Genomic DNA, 21195 nt, shown 5'->3' with positions numbered 1-21195 from the left:
GGAGACAAAACCTTTTGTTAAGGAAACAAATTCACTCTAGTCTGTAAAAGGAAACTATAGGCAGTGAGATAAACATGTTGAAATGCACTTGCTCCACCCCAACAGTATCCTTTCAGAGATTCAGAGCGTGACCCCAACACTAGCGGTTCCCCATTATGGTAACCCAGAACAAGCTTGCTCCTGGCTATTTCCTGCGAGACAGTGGACTCATGCTGGGTGGACTCTACGCTGTGGCTCTTACCTGGGAGGGGGGCTTGGTGGAGCTTGTGGATACTGCCGGTCAAAGACATGCATATCATAGGCAGGGGGCGAGTAGACGGGAGGAGGCTCTTCATCTGAACTGTCCGGTTCAAGCGTCCGCTCCAAAATCTACACAAATAAATGATGGAGAGAAAATAAGAGACCAGTCACGGGTCAGCAGAGGCGAGCCTGGACAATGCAAGACATGCCTAGGGAGGCCCGATCCTCTCCTCTCACATATACAGGTGTAAATCAGGAGCAACTCTATGGATGTCCATGGAGCAGCACTGGTGTAATGTCAACATGGGACCAGAATCAGGCCCATCACATATTTTACATCAGGCTAATGCGGGGGCTGCCAAACCCAGCAGTGTCCCTTTAAGACACACTGTAATAAATCAACAAGGAGTCCTTGTGGCACCTTAGAGACTAACAAATATATTTGGGCATAAGCTTTCATGGGCTAAAACCCACTTCATCAGATGCATGGAGTGAAATAAATGTGTTAGTCTCTAAGGTGCCACAAGGACTCCTCATTGTTTTTGCTGATACAGAATAACACAGCTACCACTCAGAAACCTGTAATAAATCAGTGGGTGGGAAACTTGTAGTTATCAGAGATAACTTGACCACCTAGTGGAAAAATGGCTAGCTGAATACATATCATTTCTGCTCCCTGAAAGGAAGGGGCAGGGATAACATCTCTCCCATCACACATGTTGTAATAAGACACCAGGACTCGGGGCCTCAGCTGATCAGTTATAGTATTTATCACTAGTGAAACTAAACAAGCAAGGCAGATACTGTACAAGCACCAGCAGGTAGGGTGGGTGCATTTCATTTTGGTTTTTAAGAGTGTGCAACAATTCTTGCGCAAAACCCGGGTCCCAATCTTGAAAGGTGCTAAGCACTCAGGGTTGGATTCTCAAAAGCACCTCAGCCACTTAGGCACACCAGTGCCACTGAAAGACAATGAAGTTTGCACGCTTAAGTGATTTTTGGGGGAAAAAAATCCCTCCCTCAGAAACTTCTGACTTCTATGAAAAAAGTGAGCACCTTCCAGGATCGAGCAGTTGGCATGGCAACCCCTGGCAGGCTGCTGACTGTGGCCTTCCATGCTGCAAAGTGCAGTCACTCCTGGTGTCGCCTTTATCTCTCTCTCTTATAACTCCCTCTCCTCACAGCCTAGGGAGAGTCTGCAGTTCACACCCCGAATGGTGTGGAGGTAAACGCATTCTCCACACCTTTGCATTGCTCTGCACGTGCAGTCCTGCACTGGGAACACAGACCCCGCAATGATGGCCACAGTGCAGTGAATTGATTTTAAACACAGGCTTATTTTTCTCTGTTAGGTGTCCAGCTCCTCTATAATCTCTCTGGGGAGGAACATGACCAGGCAAGGAGCTGCTTCTTGACCTCCTCTAAAAGTTGATGCTTCCAGTGACTGTGTCTTTAATTTGATTCTAGATTTCTGCATCTCTCACCAGCAGCAACGTCACTTATGAGCTGCCACTGAAGACTAGGCATCTCGGTTCCAATCCCCACGATGCCCTCCAGGAACGGACTTCACAAAGGGCCTGATCTAAAGCTGGCTGAAGTCAATGGAAGTTTTTCCTCTGACTCAGTGGGGTTTTGGCTCAGACCTCAAGTGCCTTTTAAAACAAACTGATCTAACTGCATGCTTCACTGTTTGAACCGTGCACTCGAATGTGTGCCTGCCTGACTAATCAAACTGAAACCTGCTTCTGAACTTCTTGCATATTTTACTGATTGGCCTCCTGACCTACTTTACAAAACCCAGAGCACTGCATACCTTGACAACTAACATGCACCTGGGAATGGCTCTTAAACAGTTACTTGGTGCTATGACTCAGTTCATTTAGTGCTCCTTTAGTGCAGAACAAGATACAGAATGTGAGGCCTCCTCTATGCCTAAAACTTAGGTCAACCTAACTACATGGCTCAGGGTGTGAAAAATTCACATCCCTGACAGACATAGTTAAGCCAACCTAAGCGCCAGAATAAACACTGCTAGGCTGACAGAAGAATTCTTCCATCCACCTAATGACTGTCTCTCAAGAGGGTGGATTTGCTATAGCAAAAGAAAAGCTCATTCCATCACTTTAGTGTCTACACTACAACGCTACAGCAGTGTAGCTGCCGTGCAGACATAGTAGTACATACATACCCTAAGGCCTGGCCTACACTAGAAAATGAGGTTGGTGTAACTATATTGCTCAGGTGTGTGGACAATCCAGTTAAACCGACCTAACCCCTGATGTAGGCAGCACTGGCACCTCTTGGGGAGGTGGAGTACCTACAGCAGCAGGAGAAGCCATCCCATCAGCATACGTAGCATCTTCGCTGAAGCACTACTGCTGCACCGAGGGGCACTGGCTGAAGTATGTAGGAGAAGAGCCTGAACAGTGCCTGCTTGCACCATGCTTGGGACAGGGCTAAAGGTATAAGACCTTCCCTTTCACAGGTGTTAATTTCAATCATAAAATTAGCTACAAAAACAAATACACCTTGCTCACCAGCAAATTGCCATGTAATATCAGTGGGTATGATGAGGAGTCCTGGACTGTTGTTAATAAACAATTTGCACTTTTACAGCACTTTACATTAGAGGATCTTATATTGCCAAACTAGCATTAATTGAGTCTTCCAACTTCTCCATGTGAAGTAGGTAAGTAAGAGGCCCATTGCCTGTCAATGGGATTTTGGCTCCTAAGTGTCCAAAGCCCTTTTGAAAATGAGATTTAAACCCCTTAATCAGTAGGCATAGGGCACAGGAATGCCTTTCAATATCTGGGCCTAAATGATTTGCCCAAGGTCACACAGTGATGTCCGTAGCAGAGCTAAGAAAGCATGCAGGAGTATGAATTCCCAGTCCCCTGCTTTAATCACTTGTCAATGTTACTTTGCTATAAATATCACCATGACACATCACGTCATTAGATGTCTATGCGGTTCCTTGGGAGGGGGGAGGTGAATGTGCACCAGCGGCAGCTCCAGGTGCAAATCTTAGGTATGTAATCCTCTGCAATTCTTCTCAGGGGCACATGCACTCAGAAAGGGCACTTTTAAAAGTACTCCCCAGGCTTTGGCTCTTGCTACTAGCCTGTTCACTGAAGTGCGCGTGCCCTCCGGCTTTGGAGGCCCCAGCTGGAAACAGTCCATGTTCTAGGGTTTCCCCAATGGACTTCATCTGGAAGATCCAAGGGTAACTGTGAACAAAAGGCAGGGACGTTTATTTTACTTAGATATTTCTTCTATGTGAGGCAACGTCCCAGGTGACCCAACGATGGAATCACCACTGGAAAGACCAAGATGAAGAAGAATCCAAGAAAGAGAAAATTTTCTTTTTAAAAGTAGACAATTTGCAGAACACAGCCTGCTTTCTTGATACCTGATGCAGGCACAATGCAACTGGAGGCAGGAAGAGGAAGGGAAGGAGGAGGAGGATGCGCATGATGCCTATAGCATACAGAATGATATGGTTAACAAGGATCTAGGTCCAAGTCACAAAAATACAGCTCCCTCCTGATTGCATGACTCCTATTAGAGGAAATTAGACCCCCAGCACCTGCAAGGTCCCATTGCCTTGATGTTGGAAGCCACAATTCTCTTCTTAGAAATCCTTGTCTTGTCAGGTTGTTTTTAATCCATAAATAGTCGAAGAGCCTCTTGTAATCTGAAGCCAGTTTCCAGCTGCCCTGACACACAATCTGCCCTTGTCAGCTTTTGCAGGTAGAACTCTCTGCTCTGACTCTTCCTACCCACCCACCGTTCTTTTCTTCCTACTTTTTGTTCCTATGAAACAAAGCTCATCAAAATAGAGTGAGTGGTTACACCATCAGAAAGTGCAACACAAAAACAGCCTCTTTGAAAAGCAACTGAAGTTTTCCGCCACATGCCTTTGCATTTTGCCACTCAACATGCCTTAAAAAGTTACTTGTTTGCAGAGTAACTTTTCATTCCAATGAGTCAGAGTTACATGCACGGTTTCCACTCTGATATGCGGGTTCTAGTGCATGCAGACCCAGAGAATCCCTTCTTAAACTACTTCACCATAGTTTCTGCACCTCACCATATGTTTTGATAGTATAACTGGATGTAAACATATGAAGGCCACCAAATGTGTCTCTGTGCTTGCACAAAGTTCCAGACGGAGCATGTTCCCTGGTAAACAAAGTAGACAAAGCTGGAACTCAAGCTGTGTGGAAGTCTGTTTGTATCTTCAGTTAATAGCTTTTTCAATAAACACTTCCTGTTTCAGTAGATCTCTGATTTTCTCTTGATACCCTGTGTCCCACCCACCATCCATCCAGTTATGGACTGGAAATCTGCTCACTCTTGCTAATTAGACAAACTAAATAGATGCCCCATGGAATTTCCTTTCTCCATCCTTTCCCTCATGCACTCATGTCATCATTTTCTACTAAGAGGTTAAAGAAAGTAAAAGTGTTGGGAGTCAGAACTTTAACTTTGTTTCATTTTTATTATTGACATCGGAACATACTGCTGTTTTTCTTATCAGCAGACATAGGAAAGGGATGGCTTGCTATGCCCCAGCACAGGGAACTCACCAAGTGAGACTTTATGTGTACATGTGATGGCCACTATCTTGGCTGCCACCAGGGATTGAACCAGACCTGAAACATGAGTATCTACAGCTCAAGGTGAAGAGACAGGCTCTATAACTGGGGGCTGTAACAGACTCACATCCTCTGTAAATAGGACACAGAGAAAGGTATACAACACACACACTGAGCAACAGAGAACTCACACACTTCATGCCCATACGGGGGGAGGGAGAGCTGTAAACATGCATTAAGAGCAAACTAGACCCCCCATAACATTTAGATGCATCCTCACTTCACCATCTTGGTTTCCTTCTAGGTCATTAAGTATTAGCTATGCTGTTCCTAGTTACTTTGCTTCAATGTTTTGCCTTCTCTTTATCAGATCTTGCATTTGTCCTGCTTACAGCAAAGAAATCCTGATCATAGCTACTCTTCAATCTCAAGGTACATGAGGAATGCGGAAATGAAAGAGCATAGAACTGAATACAGAGAATATGTTAAATACTTGATGCTGACATTTCCTGTGACAATAGCATTGCAAAGCTGAGACTCTTTAGTGCACTTCTGCTCTGAAAACTAGGCAATATGACTTCTACTTACTCAAAGGATTTGCTTCCTTCCTTCCTCTTTAGTGACAAAGATTCAGTTAACTCAGTTCCAAAGGTAGGGCCAAACCATGATGATGTTTCATGCTCTCAGCACCAGAGCTATTGGACCAGGCACTCTAACTGCACCTTCTCATGGCATATAAACAACGCAAGGGCTGCCAAATGTAATCAGCTTTGGTGATCACCCTCCAAGCTGCAGTTGAACCAATCACAAAGGTAAAAAAGAATGTTTATATTCCACTACCAATCCACCTAGCTCTTGAGGGACAACCTAAAACTTCAGAATACACTAAAGGTAAAATATGACATGAGAAAAGAGATTCCTTTAATTAATACACTGTCTGGATATTATACCATTATACCAGTACAATATACACATGTACATTTCTTGAATGAGCAGACACTTCCTAAATATATATATTAGAGAGAGAGAGAGAGAGAGAGAGAGAGAATGCACCTCAAAGAATGAAGTGCAGTGCTCCATGAAGATGTACATAATTGTCAAGCATGCGAGTAGTCTTATTGACTTCATTGTATTTATACTGTACTGGAAGTTTAAGTGTGTGAAGTCAATGTATTTGCACATAGGCACATGATTTCAGTGGGACTACTCACATGCTTAAAAGTTAAGTGTGTGCTCAAATGCTTTGCTGAATTGGAGCCTAATACAGTGTCTTTCATCTGAGGATGTCATGGTGCTTTAAAACGCTGGTAAATAAAACCGCACTGTAAAGCAGGACAGTATTATAATCACTATACAGGTGGGGAAACTGAAGTACAATGAGGCTAAATCACTTGTCTCAGGTCACACAAGAAACGCTGATAACAGAAACCAGGAGTCCAACCCCATAGTCCCTGTCTATAGACAAGAACTCCGATCCTTTTCCTGGATGCCAGTGAACAAAGCCCCCAACCCATGCAAGATGCGGGGGGTAATGAACGTTACCTCTGGGGGAATACTGTCATCTGAGTCTGAGCTGTCATCATAACCACTGCCGTCTAAATTCATCTGTAAGAGCTGGTCAATGGTGGCGTCCACAGCTCCATTGTTAGCCCTCAAAACACATTCAATAATGTCATAATCCATATTGGGGAACATAGTCTTGAAATCCTCCATGGCCTGGTTGAACTCCAGCCGTCGCACCTGCCTGGTGGGCCGGCTGTTGTTGAGTTCCTGGGTGGAAGAGCTGTTCCTTGAGCTGCCATTGCTGCTGCTCCGCCGGAACAGGCTTGTCATTTTTGAGAGCTGTTTTTGAAAAATGTTTAATCTTTTAAAACCTGCTGTAGAAATTAAAAAAAAAAGAGAGAGAGAGAGACTATAAATCCTAGGTGAGGAAGAGGTTGGAGGGGAGGGCGCCACCTGTCGGCTTTGTGGTCAAGAAGCTACATAGCCATCCTTTAGCACTACTGCCCAGTAATCCAGCACACAAAGGGGAGACATCCAGGATGCCTCAACAGAAGAGCAGGGATTGCTGTGCCAACATGGAGGGGCCTGGTTCCAAGCTGTTCTCCACTGGAGTCCTGTGCAGGACAGGTCTTCAGCAACACGACAGCCTCCTGAGACACTGGAGCATATTGTAACCTGGGAACAAGAAACAAAACACGCTTGGAACAGAATTGTGGGGAAAACAGATCAGAACTTTTTTTTAATAGAAAGAAGGGGGGTTTGGTGGAAGGATGTGGACTTCCCTCTAAATATTTCTGGAAGTTTGTCAAAAATTATCTTGAAATCATTGAAAGAAAGAATGTGTGAAGCACCTGGTTTTCAGTAAATGAAACATTTCAAAAAAATGTCAAGAATGTTTCTGATCAAAATTTTGATTTAAAAAAAATAAGTGGGGGGTGGGAAGGAGGAAAAAAATAGTGAAAATGGGTGCGTTTCCAACCCTCTACCGGGAAACAACACAATTTAAAAAAACAAACAAAACAAAACAAAACCACCCTTCAGTTCTGACCAGCTCCATTCACAGAACACATAGGTCATTTACGCTGTGTATGTCTATTCTGCTTGGCCAATAGCAAGGCCATGGGGCTTAAACAGTGTCACAGTTGCAAAAGACTGTTTGTACCTATTAGCTGTTAATTACCTATTAGCCTGTCACAAGGTCTAAGGCAGGAGACATTTCCCAGGATAGAAGAGGACGCTGCATATATTAAACTAATTTAATAATTTTATTAAGATGATGATAAAATAAAAAAAATGGTACAGAGTTTAAGAGCAGAAGTTTCTGGTTATCAGGGAATAAGGTACAGATTATCAAGGGGTGCAAAATTCGGTTTAGGATCAGATGGCATAAGGAATACATAATCTGCAATATCCCCGACTGGGGGTAAAAGGTTAACGGGTCAAAGTACAGACACTGAGATATGGGGGTATGTTGTTCATATAACGGCTATGTTCAGGTGTGGAGTATAATGAGTGGATATGATGCTGAGGATGGATTTACCCTCATTTGGTGAGATTTAATATTCAGTGAGTTTATGGTTCCAGTTCATATGGTCCAATGAAAAAAGTCTCTCGGTCTCTTTCTCATAGTTGATGCACTAATACTACATTCTACCTTAGCCACATTAAGTACAGATAATAATGAGACTTATCTCAAGTACCAAGCAGGAGTGAAACAAAGCTGGAAATGGGGCCTGGGTTTGTCAAAACTTTGGACGCATCTCTCCAGCCAAAGAAATACAACTGGTACGCAGATACCACAGCAATGGGCATCAGTAGACAGAGAAATATACTTTTACCTCCTAGGCTGTGCCATAAATATAAAGGGAAGGGTAACCACCTTTCTGTATACAGTGCTGTAAAATCCCTCCTGGCTAGAGGCAACATCCTGTTACCTGTAAACTGTTAAGAAGCTCAGCTAATCTGGCTGGCACCTGACCCAAAGGACCAATAAGGGGACAAGATACTTTCAAATCTTGTGGGAGGAGGGGAGGCTTTTGTTTGTGCTCTTTGTTTACATGGTTGTTCTCTCTTGGGACTGAGAAAGGCCAGACAGAAATCCATCTTCTCCAACCCATCCTAATCCAAGTCTCCAATATTGCAACCAGTATAGGTAAGTCACGCAAGGCGGATTAGTTTATCTTTTGTTTTATGTGAATTTTCCGTGCTAAGAGGGAGATTTATTCCTGTTTTCTGTAACTTTAAGGTTTTGCCCAGAGGGGGATCCTCTGTGTTTTGAATCTGAATACTGTGTAAAGTATTTTCCATCCTGATTTTACAGAGATGATTTTTACCTTTCTTTTATTTTTAATAAAATCCTTCTTTTTAAGAACTTGACTGATTTTTCTATTGTTCCAAAATCCAGGGGTTTGGGTCTTTAATGATATTGTAACCAATTGGTTAGTATATTATTCTCAAGCCTCCCCAGGAATCATAGAATCATAGAATATCAGGGTTGGAAGGGACCCCTGAAGGTCATCTAGTCCAACCCCCTGCTCGAAGCAGGACCAATTCCCAGTTAAATCATCCCAGCCAGGGCTTTGTCAAGCCTGACCTTAAAAACCTCTAAGGAAGGAGATTCTACCACCTCCCTAGGTAACGCATTCCAGTGTTTCACCACCCTCTTAGTGAAAAAGCTTTTCCTAATATCCAATCTAAACCTCCCCCACAGGAAAGGGGGTGTAGGGCTTGGGGGGATATTTTGGGGAAAGACTTCTCCAAGTGGTCTCTTTCCCTGTTCTTTGTTTAAAACGCTTGGTGGTGGCAGCATACTGTTCAAGGACAAAGCAAAGTTTGTACCTTGGAGAAATTTTTAACCTAAGCTGGTAAGAATAAGTTTAGGGGGTCTTTCATGCGGGTCCCCACATCTCTACCCTAAAGTTCAGAGTGGGGAAGGAGCCCTGACAGGCTGGGAGGAAAAGCATGACTAGGCGGACCACAACTGTGTTTTTGTGTCTGTCAAGTCCTGGCTTCCAGTGCCGTTCTAACCACTAAGCCACACACTCTCCCTAAACAGCACAACACTGTATTTTCAATTATTTATTAACATTTCACAGTGACTAAGCAGACATGTTTATATGGCACTTATGGAAATGAGCACAGTTATCTGCAGAGGGAGCTTCAGAAGGAGATTTTAAAACACATTTGTATAAAACACAGTCACTTGGATTTGCTACTGAGAAAGAGCAGTTCAGTGTTCCCATTCAGAACAAGAACCGCAAAAGGAACTGGCGTCACCACAATTTGGATAACACATTGCTTTACTCCCCTTTCCAAGTCATCATATCTATCTTCTGGCATGGTTATAAATTCCTCTTTAATAAATCCCTCCTTGATACTTTAGAAATTCATGAGAATAACAGCTCTAAGGAGGAGGTTAGTATGCTTTTGAAAAATATCAAAAAGGAAGTACCGGATTTCCTAATCAAAGGAATGTGATAACTTCCAAGATAATGTGTCCAGAAAAAAAAACAACTGTGCAGCCAATCATTCATATTATAGTAGCACACAGAAACCCCAATCAGTCATGGATTCAGGATTCTGATGTGCTACAAACACAGAACAAAAAGATGGTCTCTGCCCCAAAGAGCTTACCATCTGAACAAACAATAACGGCATTTTCTACCCCAAAGAGTTACAATCTAAATAAAACCATTCAAAATCTCCAATTGCAGTGTTATTATTTATAGATGATTAAGTGTCTCTCTAAACAGAGAAAGTAAGTAAAACCAACTTCGACAATTTCAAAACAGCAGATAAACACCTTGCAAATATGGCAAATCAAACATAGGGAAAAGTCACCAAATTCAAGATTGAAATTCACTTTAACACAAACTAGGACTGTCAATTAATCGCAGTTAACTCAAGTGATTAACTTAAAAAAATTAATCACGATTAATCGCAGTTTTAATCACACTAATAAACAATAGAATACCAATTGAAATTTATTAAATATTTTGGATGTTTTTCTACATTTTCAAATATATTGATTTCCATTACAATGCAGAATACAAAGTGTACAGTACTCACTTTATATTATTTTTATTTGCACTATAAAAATAACAAAATAAACAGTATTTTTCAATTCACCTCCTACAAGTACCGCAGTGCAATCTCTTTATCGTGAAAGTGCAACTTACAAACATAGATTTTTGTTGCTTTTACATAACTGCACTCAAAAACAAAACAATTTAAAACTTCAGCACCTACAAGTCCATTCTGTCCTACTTCTTGTGCAGCCATTCACTAAGAGAAACACATTTGTTTACATTTACGGGAGATAAAGCTGCCCGCTTATTTATAGCATCACCTGAAAGTGAGAACAGATGTTCGCATGGCACTTTTGTAGCCGGCATTGCAGGGTATTAACGTGCCAGATATGCTAAACATTCATAGGCCCCTTCATGCTTTGGCCACCATTCCAAAGAACATGCTTCCATGCTGATGACACTTGTTAAAAAAATAATGCGTTAATTAAATTTGTGACTCAACTCCTTGGGGGAGAATTGTATGTCTCCTGCTCTGTGTTTTACCTGCAATCTGCCATATATTTCATGTTATAGCAGTCTCGGATGATGACCCTGCATGTTGTTCATTTTAAGAACACTTTCACTGCAAATTTGACAAAACGCAAAGAAGGTACAGCATTCAACCCAAAATCTGATCGGGACAAGGTCTGGAGCATGCTTTCGGAAGTCTTAAAAGAGCAACACTCCAGTGCAGAAACTAAAGAACCCAAACCACCAAAAAAGAAAATCAACCTTCTGCTGGTGGCATCTGACTCAGACGATGAAAATGAACGTGCGTTGGCCTGCACTGCTTTGGATTGTTATCAAGCAGAACCCGTCATCAGCATGGATGCATGTCCTCTGGAATGGTGGTTGAAGCATGACGGGACATATGGATCTTTAGCACATTTGGCACGTAAATATTTTGCAATGCTGGCTACAACAGTGCCATGTGAATGCCTGTTCTCACTTTCAGGTTACATTGTAAACAAGAAGTGGGCAGCATTATCTCCTGCAAATGTAAACAAAACTTGTTTGTCCGAGCGACTGGCTGAACAAGAAGTAGGACTGAGTGAACTTGTAGGCTCTAAAGTTTTACATTGTTTTATTTTTGAATGCAGTGTTTTTTTACAAAATTTTACATTTGTAAGTTCAACTTTCATGATAAAGTGATTACACTACAGTACTTGTATTAAGTGAATTGAAAAATACTATTTATTTTATTTTTACAGTGCAAATATTTACAATAAAAATAAACATAAAGTGAGCAATGTACACTTTGTATTCTGTGTTGTAACTGAACCAATATATTTGAAAATGTGGAAAACCTCCAAAAATATGTATATAAATAGTATTCTATTATTGTTGAATAGCATGATTAATTGTGCGATTAATTGCAATTAATATTCTAATTGCTTGACAGCCCTACCACAAACAGATTATATAGCTCCTGCCTCTCATTTGGAGACACAGGGCCAAATTCATCTCTAGATTAACTCCACTGATTAACAGACTTACACCAAGGACAATTTTGGTCCATAATGTACATTTTCAAGGGCTTTTTCTTAATTGGCACGTGGAGAGTTCAATACAACTGTTCCAGAAATTATATTTAATAACAAAAGAACCCAAATCAAATTATTTTAAAATAAAAATGTCAAAAGAAGGACCTTAGCAACGTCATGTAATCAGATTCAAAACCATTAGGCAGAGCAATAACCTCTTAAGTCACCCACGCATAACTGTTTGATTATCATGTATATGTATTATGCATGAAAGTTATGTTCCTTATACTAACCAATTCATGTTAGCAATAAAGCTGCAGGCTTTTACACCTTGAGTTATTCTAAGCAATTTAATAGGCTGCACAGAGTAGCCCAGTATCCAAGCAAAGAACAATGACAATGCAGTAGAGATCCCTCAAGGGAACTGTACTAAGCCCAACAGAAACATTAGACGGATGCACTTAATTTTGCACTTCTGTTTGAAGTCTCTTTTCAAAACAATGCCCTGTTCTGTCACTGATGCCTCATGGGAGCATTCTGTTTAGTAAGTATTCTGGGGTGCACCCATGTCCCCCTTTTTTTCCTGTCTTATTTTGTATTCTGCATTGTAATTGAAATCAATATATTTTGAAAAGGTAGAAAAACATCCAAAAATACTTACTATACATTCATATTCTATTATTGTTTAACAGTGCAATTAAAACCGTGGCCTAATTTTTTTAATATTGTAATTAATCGCAGTCAATTTTTAAAATCATTTTATGACCCTAATTATTTGTATTACTGTAGTAACTATAGGGCCTCATTGTGCTACGCATTGTATATACACATACTGAGAGGCTGTCCCTGCTCCAAAGAGTTCACAATCTAAATCAGTGATTCTCAACTTGTGGGCTACAGGTGGCTTGCGGACCAATCAGCAAACAGCTGTGGCCCACGAGACATCCTCAGGGCCATACAGGTAGTACATATGTTGCGTGGATGTGGCCCACATAACACGTAGAAAGCTGCATATGCAGCCCACAGTGGTAAATAGGTTAAGAACCACTGACCTAAATGAACAAGACAAAGAGGGAGTGGGAGTCAGGAACAGCACTGTTCCCATTTTACAGTTAAGGAACAGGAGGCACAGAGATTAAATGACGGGCCCAAAATCACCTAAGAAGTCTGTGGCAGAGCACAGAATTTAACCCTTTTGGGAGGCCAAGTCCAGTGCCTCAGCCATAAGATTATCCTCCCTCCTCAATGAAAAAATGGGATCTTTGTTTATAAGGGTTCATCCACCGCGTCCTCAGATGAATGCCTAATCCTAGCACAATCATACGCTCTGTGCCCCATCTCCATTAGCTCTCAACTGCATTACAGAGCCACGCATAAACTCAATGTAAACATGGTTCCAAATGAGAACACGTCTACACTACAACAGCAGCCATGTTTGGGGAGGGAAGGGGGGGCACTGTTGCATGGTTGTCCTCTGGTACAATTACATATGGTTTTGTACTACAACGCAGATTGGATTGAACCATGTTTAAACTGTATCCGCAAATATGCACAGCCCTGCACCATTAACCACCAAGCAGTAAATGGTTCCTTCAATTCAGCTATGTTTGCAGCACAGACAGGACGTTAGAACATGCAGCATAACGAAGGCTCTAATGCAGTGTTTCTCAAACTGGGGTCTGCGGACGCCTGGGGGTGCCCGAGGTACTCCAAGGGGTCCACGGGCCCCACTGATCAACTACTCCCTTTCCCTCAATCAACTCCTCCCACCTCTATTTCCCAGAGGCTACTGAAGCCAAACCGGGAGATTTTAGGCACTAGAAGTCCGGCCACAGTGGGTCCTGTGCCGCTCCTAGAAGCAGCCGGCACATCCCTGTGGCCCCTGGTGCAGGGGTCAGGGGGTCTCAGCGGGCTGTCCCCACCCTGAGTGCCAACTCTGCAGCTCCCACTGGCTGCAGTTTCCGGCCAATGCAAGCTGCGGGGGCAGTGCTTGCAGGCAGTGGCAGCACGTGGAGATCCCTTGGCCCTCCCGCCTAGAAGCTGCTGCCAGAGAGATATGCCAGTTGCTTTCGGGAGCTGCTCGAGGTAAGCGCTGCCCAGCCAGAGCCCATACGCCCTCCCACACCCTCCCAGAGCCTGCACCCTGCACCCCAACCTGCATCCCAACCCCCTGCCCCAGCCTAGTGAAAGTGAGTGAAGGTGGGGAAGAGCAAGTGATAGAGGGAGTGAGCATGGAGGGAGCGGGGAGCAGGAAGAGGTGGGGAGAGGACTTGGGGAAATGGGTGGAGTGGGGGTGGTGCCTAGGGCTGAGTGGAGGGGCTTGGAGGTCCCCAAAAAATTTTAAATCAAAATGGGGGTCCTCACATTGCTAAAGTTTGAGAACCGCTGCTCTAGTGTAAGCACCTGTGGGACTAGAACCTGAGATCATCGTGGTTCTGGGCCACCAACACTTACACATTGCCATTTGGAGCTCATGCTGGGTTTCTGCTGGGTGACCCTGTAAAGCTAAATACTGCAGGAAGTTCCACCAAGTGGAGCCTTGGCAGCCGCCTTGCAGCCCACTGATTGACCCATGCCGGTATATAAGCCAGGAAATCATTATAGGGAGCTGTCTGAGCAACTATGAAGACTACCCACTTCTGCTCCAGACCTTGCATTACCATGAACCTTAGACTCTGGCTCCTGACCCCAGTTCGTCCCCAACTCCACTACTTGCTTCCTGTCTGTAACCTGGTGCCTGACCCTGACTTCCTGGTATCCTGACCTGGCTTAACCCCAATTCCATTGCACGTCTCCTGCCTGCAACTCAGTGCCTGACCCCGACTTCCTAATACCCTGACTCCATGACATGTCTCCTTAACACAGCTTGATAACTGACCACTCATGTTGACCGCCCCCGGCCTGGCCTTGACATCTAGCCCTGGAGTTGTGTGACACAATCCATACTGGGGGGGAATGACATATTTTCCAACACAGGATTCAGGACACATTTTCCAACACAGGATTCAGGATAGTGGGGGGCTTGCTCTCTTTGGCATCCATTGACAAATGCGATACTTCTATCTCTCCAAGGTTGGTTGTTGTAGGGAGTTGTGGGTTCCCACCCAGCTGGCAGTCAGTGTGTAGGGACAAGGTGGGTGGGGAAGCGGGCAGTAACCTTATATGCTGGTAGCCTCAGGTCACTGTAAACAGAATTGCCATCAATCCATCCAACATGCTACATAGTAACTGTAATAAAATAAATTATTGTATACCTCATTCCCATTGTACAAATGGGGAAGCGGAAGCATAGAGAGGGGAAAAGGACTTGCCCAATGACAACGCTGGAAACAGAACCCAGATCTCCCAGCTCCGGGTCCCTTGCCTCTCTCCAAACATAATATGAAAGGACAGGGAGGTGCCAATATGACTCATGAGGAATCAGTAGAACTTCCTGTATCACATTACTACTCAATCAAGTTCTGCTCCCAACCAACCTGCCCTCCCTAAACTACCCCCAACAAACTTTCCCTGAGTTCTGGCCCAATATAGCAGGTTAACAGCAGGGCTCTGAAAATCAGGGTTCATGCAGGGACAGTAAGAAGGCTGTTTTGTTGTAAAGTTGTTCCAGTCATCAGCACAGGAAGCAGTACAAACCATGTCCTCACCCAGTGTCTGATAGGTCAGCCAGTGTTTACTGAGTCTCACACCAAAGCACCTAGTCTTGAGCAATATGAGCTGTATCCTGCACAGGTCTTCGAAGAGAGATGTGCTTACTGCAAACAAACTTTTCTGCATGGGAAAGCACTTATTACTGGGCAAATGGTAAAGCCAGACATATGTTAACTGTGACATTTCACAAATGTATTCCTCTGCTGGAATTCCTCCTGCTTTTTGAATTTACCACACTGGGATTTTTTCATTTCTTACATTCCATCAGATTTATCAATTAATCTGCCACCTACACTACGAAAACAAGAGCATTTTGGTTTTGTTGCTGGTTTCTGCTGTATATATAGGACACTTTTCCACTAGTTCTTTGAGAAGGAAGGTCCCTGTTTGGATTTTATTTTTTTATGGTTAATCTCTCCGCAGACTGTTGTCCTAAATTCAACCTAAACTAATTTGTTGCCTTTCCAAAGCAAGGTCGAGATCCTGCAACTAGAACCATGTAGGAGCATCCCTGCACCCACACTGATCAAATTGCAGAACTGGGGCCTAAAATTCTGACTGCCTATTTATTAATAATGGACCAGGACCCCACTGTGCTAGGTACTCTACAAACAGAACAGGTGTCTCTGCCCCAAACACCAAACAATGTAAATAGTACAAGAGACAACAGATTCATACAAATAGTCTGAGATGGAAACAATGCAACAATATTGTCAGCATGATACACTAGCAGCTTAACTGTTGTCAAGTTTTTTTCTAGGCTTCATGGCAGAGAACAGAGAGATCCTGATGTCAATTTCATTGAGAGTTAAGAGCCACTCAGCATCTTAGAGGGCTTAGCCTATACTTTGCAACTTCTACCCAAAAACTGAAAAGGGCTTGACAACTGACAAGCATTACATCTCAAGTATTTTGCATATGGGGAAACTGAAGCAAAAAGTTTAAGGGACTTGATATAGACTTGCTGTACGATCTTGGGCAGAGCCAGGAATGAAACCCAGCCCTTAGGTCTTCCATTTCCTTGCATTAGCCACTAGACCATATTTCTTTCCCCTTGTTCGTTCAAAGGCATTAAGTCAGGTAACTGTCAACGGAACCCAGGCCTACATGTTTGGTTGTTAACCTGTTGAACATGTAGCAGTTACTAAGAGGCCTGTCCTGCTTCACCATCTGATTATCTGACTCCAGAAAACAGCGAAGTACCATGGTGCATAATTACAAGAGAGTGGAATTCCTTTGTCAGAGAAACCGTGGTAACCAGTGAGGAAACATACATTTTCAGTGTTACATTCTGGCCCCTGGCCCCCCTTCACACTTACATTTTATTTTAAACTACCAAGACAGTCGCTAAGGGAGATTGAGTGCAGTCCAGAAAACCTAATGTGCTGATTAGATAAAAATACGTATTACAGATGTTTTCAAAAGTAATGAATACTAAAGAGAAATAAAAGCAGTGGCGAGCCAGGATATCAGCTATGATGTAGTAACTCTACAGAGCGCTACAAATACTTTGATCTCTCAAGTCAAATAACAACAAAATATCTCATTGGTGCTCCCACTTGCTAGGCTGATGGTATCATGTCAATTCACATTATAAACCAACACATCATCATTATGCTTTCCTGATGCTGGTGAAAGAAGGGAAAAAGTAATAACAGAGTCTCTTTAAACCCACCTCAGAAAAAAACTGAATTGGCAGAAGTCTCTTCTTCATGAATTGATTACTAACCTCTGACCAGGGAACAACAGGAATCTAGCGATGACCCTAGTGACATTTGTGGTCAAACTGTGGGAATTCTGCAGGGGATCTTGTGTACTATTCTGATCACTCCATGAGATACAAAGAAGGCCATTGAAAACATGTTTCAGAGTAGCAGCCGTGTTAGTCTGTATTCGCAAAAAGAAAAGGAGTACTTGTGGCACCTTAGAGACTAACAAATTTATTTGAGCATAAGCTTTCGTGAACTTTCGATGAAGTGAGCTGTAGCTCACGAAAGCTTATTCAAAAACATGGCAGCTTAGTATAAAGAACAGCTTTGTAAAGACAAAAATTTAGTCTTAGAACCTCAATATTCCAAACATTCTATAAAAAAGGGTGTCTTTTTTGGTTGCTTGCTTACTAGAACTCAGCGGTTGTCAATGGAATTCATCCTAGAAGACAAGTGGAATTTTAAGCACCTAGAACCACAAAAAGAAAGAGCAAGCGACCTCCATTGATTGGGTGTTAGTCTGCTCTTTGGACAACAAGGGAAATCGACAGCTTGCTTTATACTCCATGGCAAAATGCATATGAATATGTCACTTGAAGGTACATTCAGACCACAGTTGCCACTGCTGAGAATATAGTAAAATGCTTGCCATATAAGTGTCTTCATACACTGGGCCAAATCCCATGTCCTTACTAAATCTCTCATCCCAACATTTGTGGTCACAGTCTGCCCACATGGAACAACTTGTAGGACTGAGACCTCAGGATTTACACATTCCTTACTAGGACACAACTCCCATTCACTTCAGTATTTAGCCCCCAGCTTAGGAAAGCATTCCTGTTCAGGATGGGAAATTAAGCACATGTTTAAGTTCCAATGCAGTCAATGATACTGTAGCATATGCTTAAAGTGAAGCACCTTTTCTGAATTTTTTAAAAATTTTCTTTATGAGCTTGTTTCTGTAAAAAGGGGCCCAGTGATAAACTCTTTACTTTAAATAATGTATCTTAAACAAAGCCAGTTGATATTATCTGTCTTTGTCATATAGGGGCATCTAATTTAGTATCCTTTAAAAAAAAACAATAAGTTATGAGGTTTAGCATTGTTTAAAAGATGTTATGCCTGATGCAACTGTGAAAGGTCATTTAGTAAATAGAGGTAGGATAAAACAAACCCTACTCGCTACCCATCTAACCTGTATTATATTGTTGGGGGGAATTATTTGGGGGAACTTCTATGGCCTGTGCTATACAAGAGGTCAGCCTAGACAACAACAATGGTCCTTTCTGGACCTAGAATCTAAGAATTGCTGCATGCCTAATACTATTGTGCTCAGATAAATTATTTACATTGTGCCAGAAGTCCCTACTCAGAGGTGCTTACAGTTTAATTTTACTTTAGATGGGTCTTCCCTTTCCATGTGTGGGTGAAATCTACCATGGTCATAGACCTAGCTCAAAAGCCCATGCACCCTTTTTTGATGGTTTAATTTGTGCATAACCCTTGCACTGGCCCTCTGCACAGGGGTGAATTTCACCCTCTGGGAGGGGCCTGAAAGCATCCTAGTACGTTGCTTTATATGTGAAGAACACAGACCCAATATTCCAAATGCCCAAAGAGTCCATTGATTTCAGTTGGGTGCTCAGCACTACTCAAAATCAGGCCCCATGTCAGCAAGAGATCAAGTCAGCTTGTTCTAATATCAGTGATTCCTTTCCAAGGTAGCTGTTAGTCAACATGATAGGGAAGACTGGGCCAATTCATCTAAATTATAGTGCATAGCGTGTCTAAGTGCAGTAACAGACTGAATAATAGAAAGCTTCTGGTCAGAATATTTTAAAAATTAGGTATGTGCACAATATGCTATACGTCAACAAGGCTCCACAGCATGTCTTGGTTTAAACAACATTAAGGGATTGTGGTGTTCAGCTATTTCCAAAACCATGGATGACACAATACACTGTAGTTTGGAAAAAGTTTGCTCTGAAGTCTGATTCAGTCTGTCAGTATGCCTTTGAAGAGAAGTATTAGACAGAGCAGAGATGATACATTTTGATCACAGATCTGTGCCTTTTCCCTCATGTGCTCCTAAGTTTACATATGTAAAGGAACACAATTTGCAGTGATGATAATCATGGTTGATTTACTGTAAATACATTAAAATATCTATCTTTATTAGCCCATGCACTTCAACAGTACCTATCAGAGAATTTCAAACCACTTTACAGACATGGATTCATTTAAGCTCATAATAAACCCTCTATGAGGTAGATGCGATCTTTACCTTTATCAATAGTTATTTTGGGGTATTTCCTCATATTCTGTTTGTTGACACTTCTTTACAGCACTTGTTTGTTGACAGTCTTCTTTATATTTCTTGTTAAGGAGCAAGTACAGTAAAGGAATACTTGGAAATATTGAACACAAACCAGCTAGACTGGATGACAGGAATCAGAGACTGTTAGAATTACTGCACTACTGATAATTATTTTTGTAAAGTCAATGAAGCACTGGGTAGATGCCAGGAGGTTAGAGAAAGGCAAATGTTATGCTGATTTTCCAAACAGTAAAGATGAGTGCTCTTGTCCATTACCAGCCTGTCTAACTGCTTTCTCATGTAAAATAATGGAACGAATAAAAGAAAAAACACACTCGCTGAACAGCTGGAAAACAACGCGCAATAAGCTGTATAGATTTTTACAGCTTCAATGGAAACATTCAGAAGCAGAAAGTGGACATTTTTAGGTACTCAGTGCTTCAGTCTGTGATGCAGGAAATCATATGGTGTGATATTATTTAGTCTAGTAGCTAGAGCTAGGTACTGAAAGTCAGAACTCCCAAGTTCTGTTCCACTGTCTCACCATGAACAAGTCATCTGGGCTGAAATTTTAAAATTCACGTTAGGGGATTTGGACACCCAAATCCCATTAAAATTAATCCCACTAATAAACCTCAGCCTTAGCTTCTCTATGCCTCAGGCTCCCCATTTGTAATGTCAGGATTGTAACACTTATCTACCTATTGTGCAGTCATTTGAGGACCTCAAAAATTCCTTACAAACTTTAATTATATCCCTATTTTACAGGCAGAGAAAGCAAGGCACCCAGGGGCTACATCACTAAAAGAGTCAGTGACAAAGATAGCAGTGGAACCCAGGAGTCTTGGCTCCCAGATACCTCAGTGCTAATCATTAGACAGCACTGCCTCTAACGCTCCCTTCCTCCCACAGATATGCCCTACTTGGCAGTAAAGAACCTGGCCTAGAGGTCACTTTATCCAGCCTGTTCAGCTGATTCAGGGAACAGTGAGGACAAATTATACATTACCTATGAGCCCTCCAGAGCCTTAGCATCGCAGAGAAGCTGCAGTTGGGGGATAGCTATATACCAGACTCATTAGTGAACAGTAGAGAGATATTAATCTAATGACAAATTATACTCAATTATGGGATTGTCTAAAAGTGCTGGGGAACCAGTTTTTCAAGCTCGCCAAAGAACAAACAATTCTCCTGGGGCTGTTTGCATCCGACTCTAAGTGCCACTATGTGCTGACAAATGAGAGCTTCAGTAACGCAGAGCGAAAGCATCTGTGCCATCTGAAGTGGCGGGGAAGTGAGACAGCTCATTTTCACCATCTCTCAGCCTCCAGTCGAGCGGGCTTTTGAGTCTGCCAGGCAGAAAAGGTAGAGGGCACTCAGAGGAGAGGGAGATGAAACATACCAAACGCATTTGAGAAGAAATGGCATGCACATGCGCTAAGGGGGCGGGACACATCTCAGCTCATGTTCACAGCACAACAGGGTTGAATACCTGGACAGAATGGTACGAGAGAAAGCTGTGAAACATCGGAAAAAAATCTCTTCCCCCAAAATGGCACTTAATATAGCAAAACAAACCCATGGAAATGCCCTTGGATCAGGAGAGAAAATAAACCTGTGAGG

General features: G+C 42.5%; 1 protein-coding gene across 6 annotated transcripts in view; it reads right to left on the bottom strand.

Moving 5' to 3' along the window:
- Positions 1-21195, bottom strand: part of CUEDC1 (CUE domain containing 1) — a 136392-nt gene that overhangs the window by 37213 nt on the left and 77984 nt on the right. For all 6 annotated transcript variants that reach the window (XM_073315108.2, XM_073315107.2, XM_073315112.1 and 3 more), the window contains 2 exons: positions 6384-7019; positions 242-369 (listed from right to left, as the gene is read on the bottom strand). In XM_073315108.2, the coding sequence (XP_073171209.1) occupies positions 242-369; positions 6384-6674 (419 nt within the window). In that variant the 5' untranslated portion in view covers positions 6675-7019. The remainder of the gene's footprint in view (positions 1-241; positions 370-6383; positions 7020-21195) is intronic.

This window comes from Lepidochelys kempii, chromosome 17, assembly GCF_965140285.1.
Source record: "Lepidochelys kempii isolate rLepKem1 chromosome 17, rLepKem1.hap1, whole genome shotgun sequence".
NCBI classification, from domain to species: domain Eukaryota; kingdom Metazoa; phylum Chordata; order Testudines; family Cheloniidae; genus Lepidochelys; species Lepidochelys kempii.
This window is presented reverse-complemented; position numbering and strand designations above follow the sequence as displayed.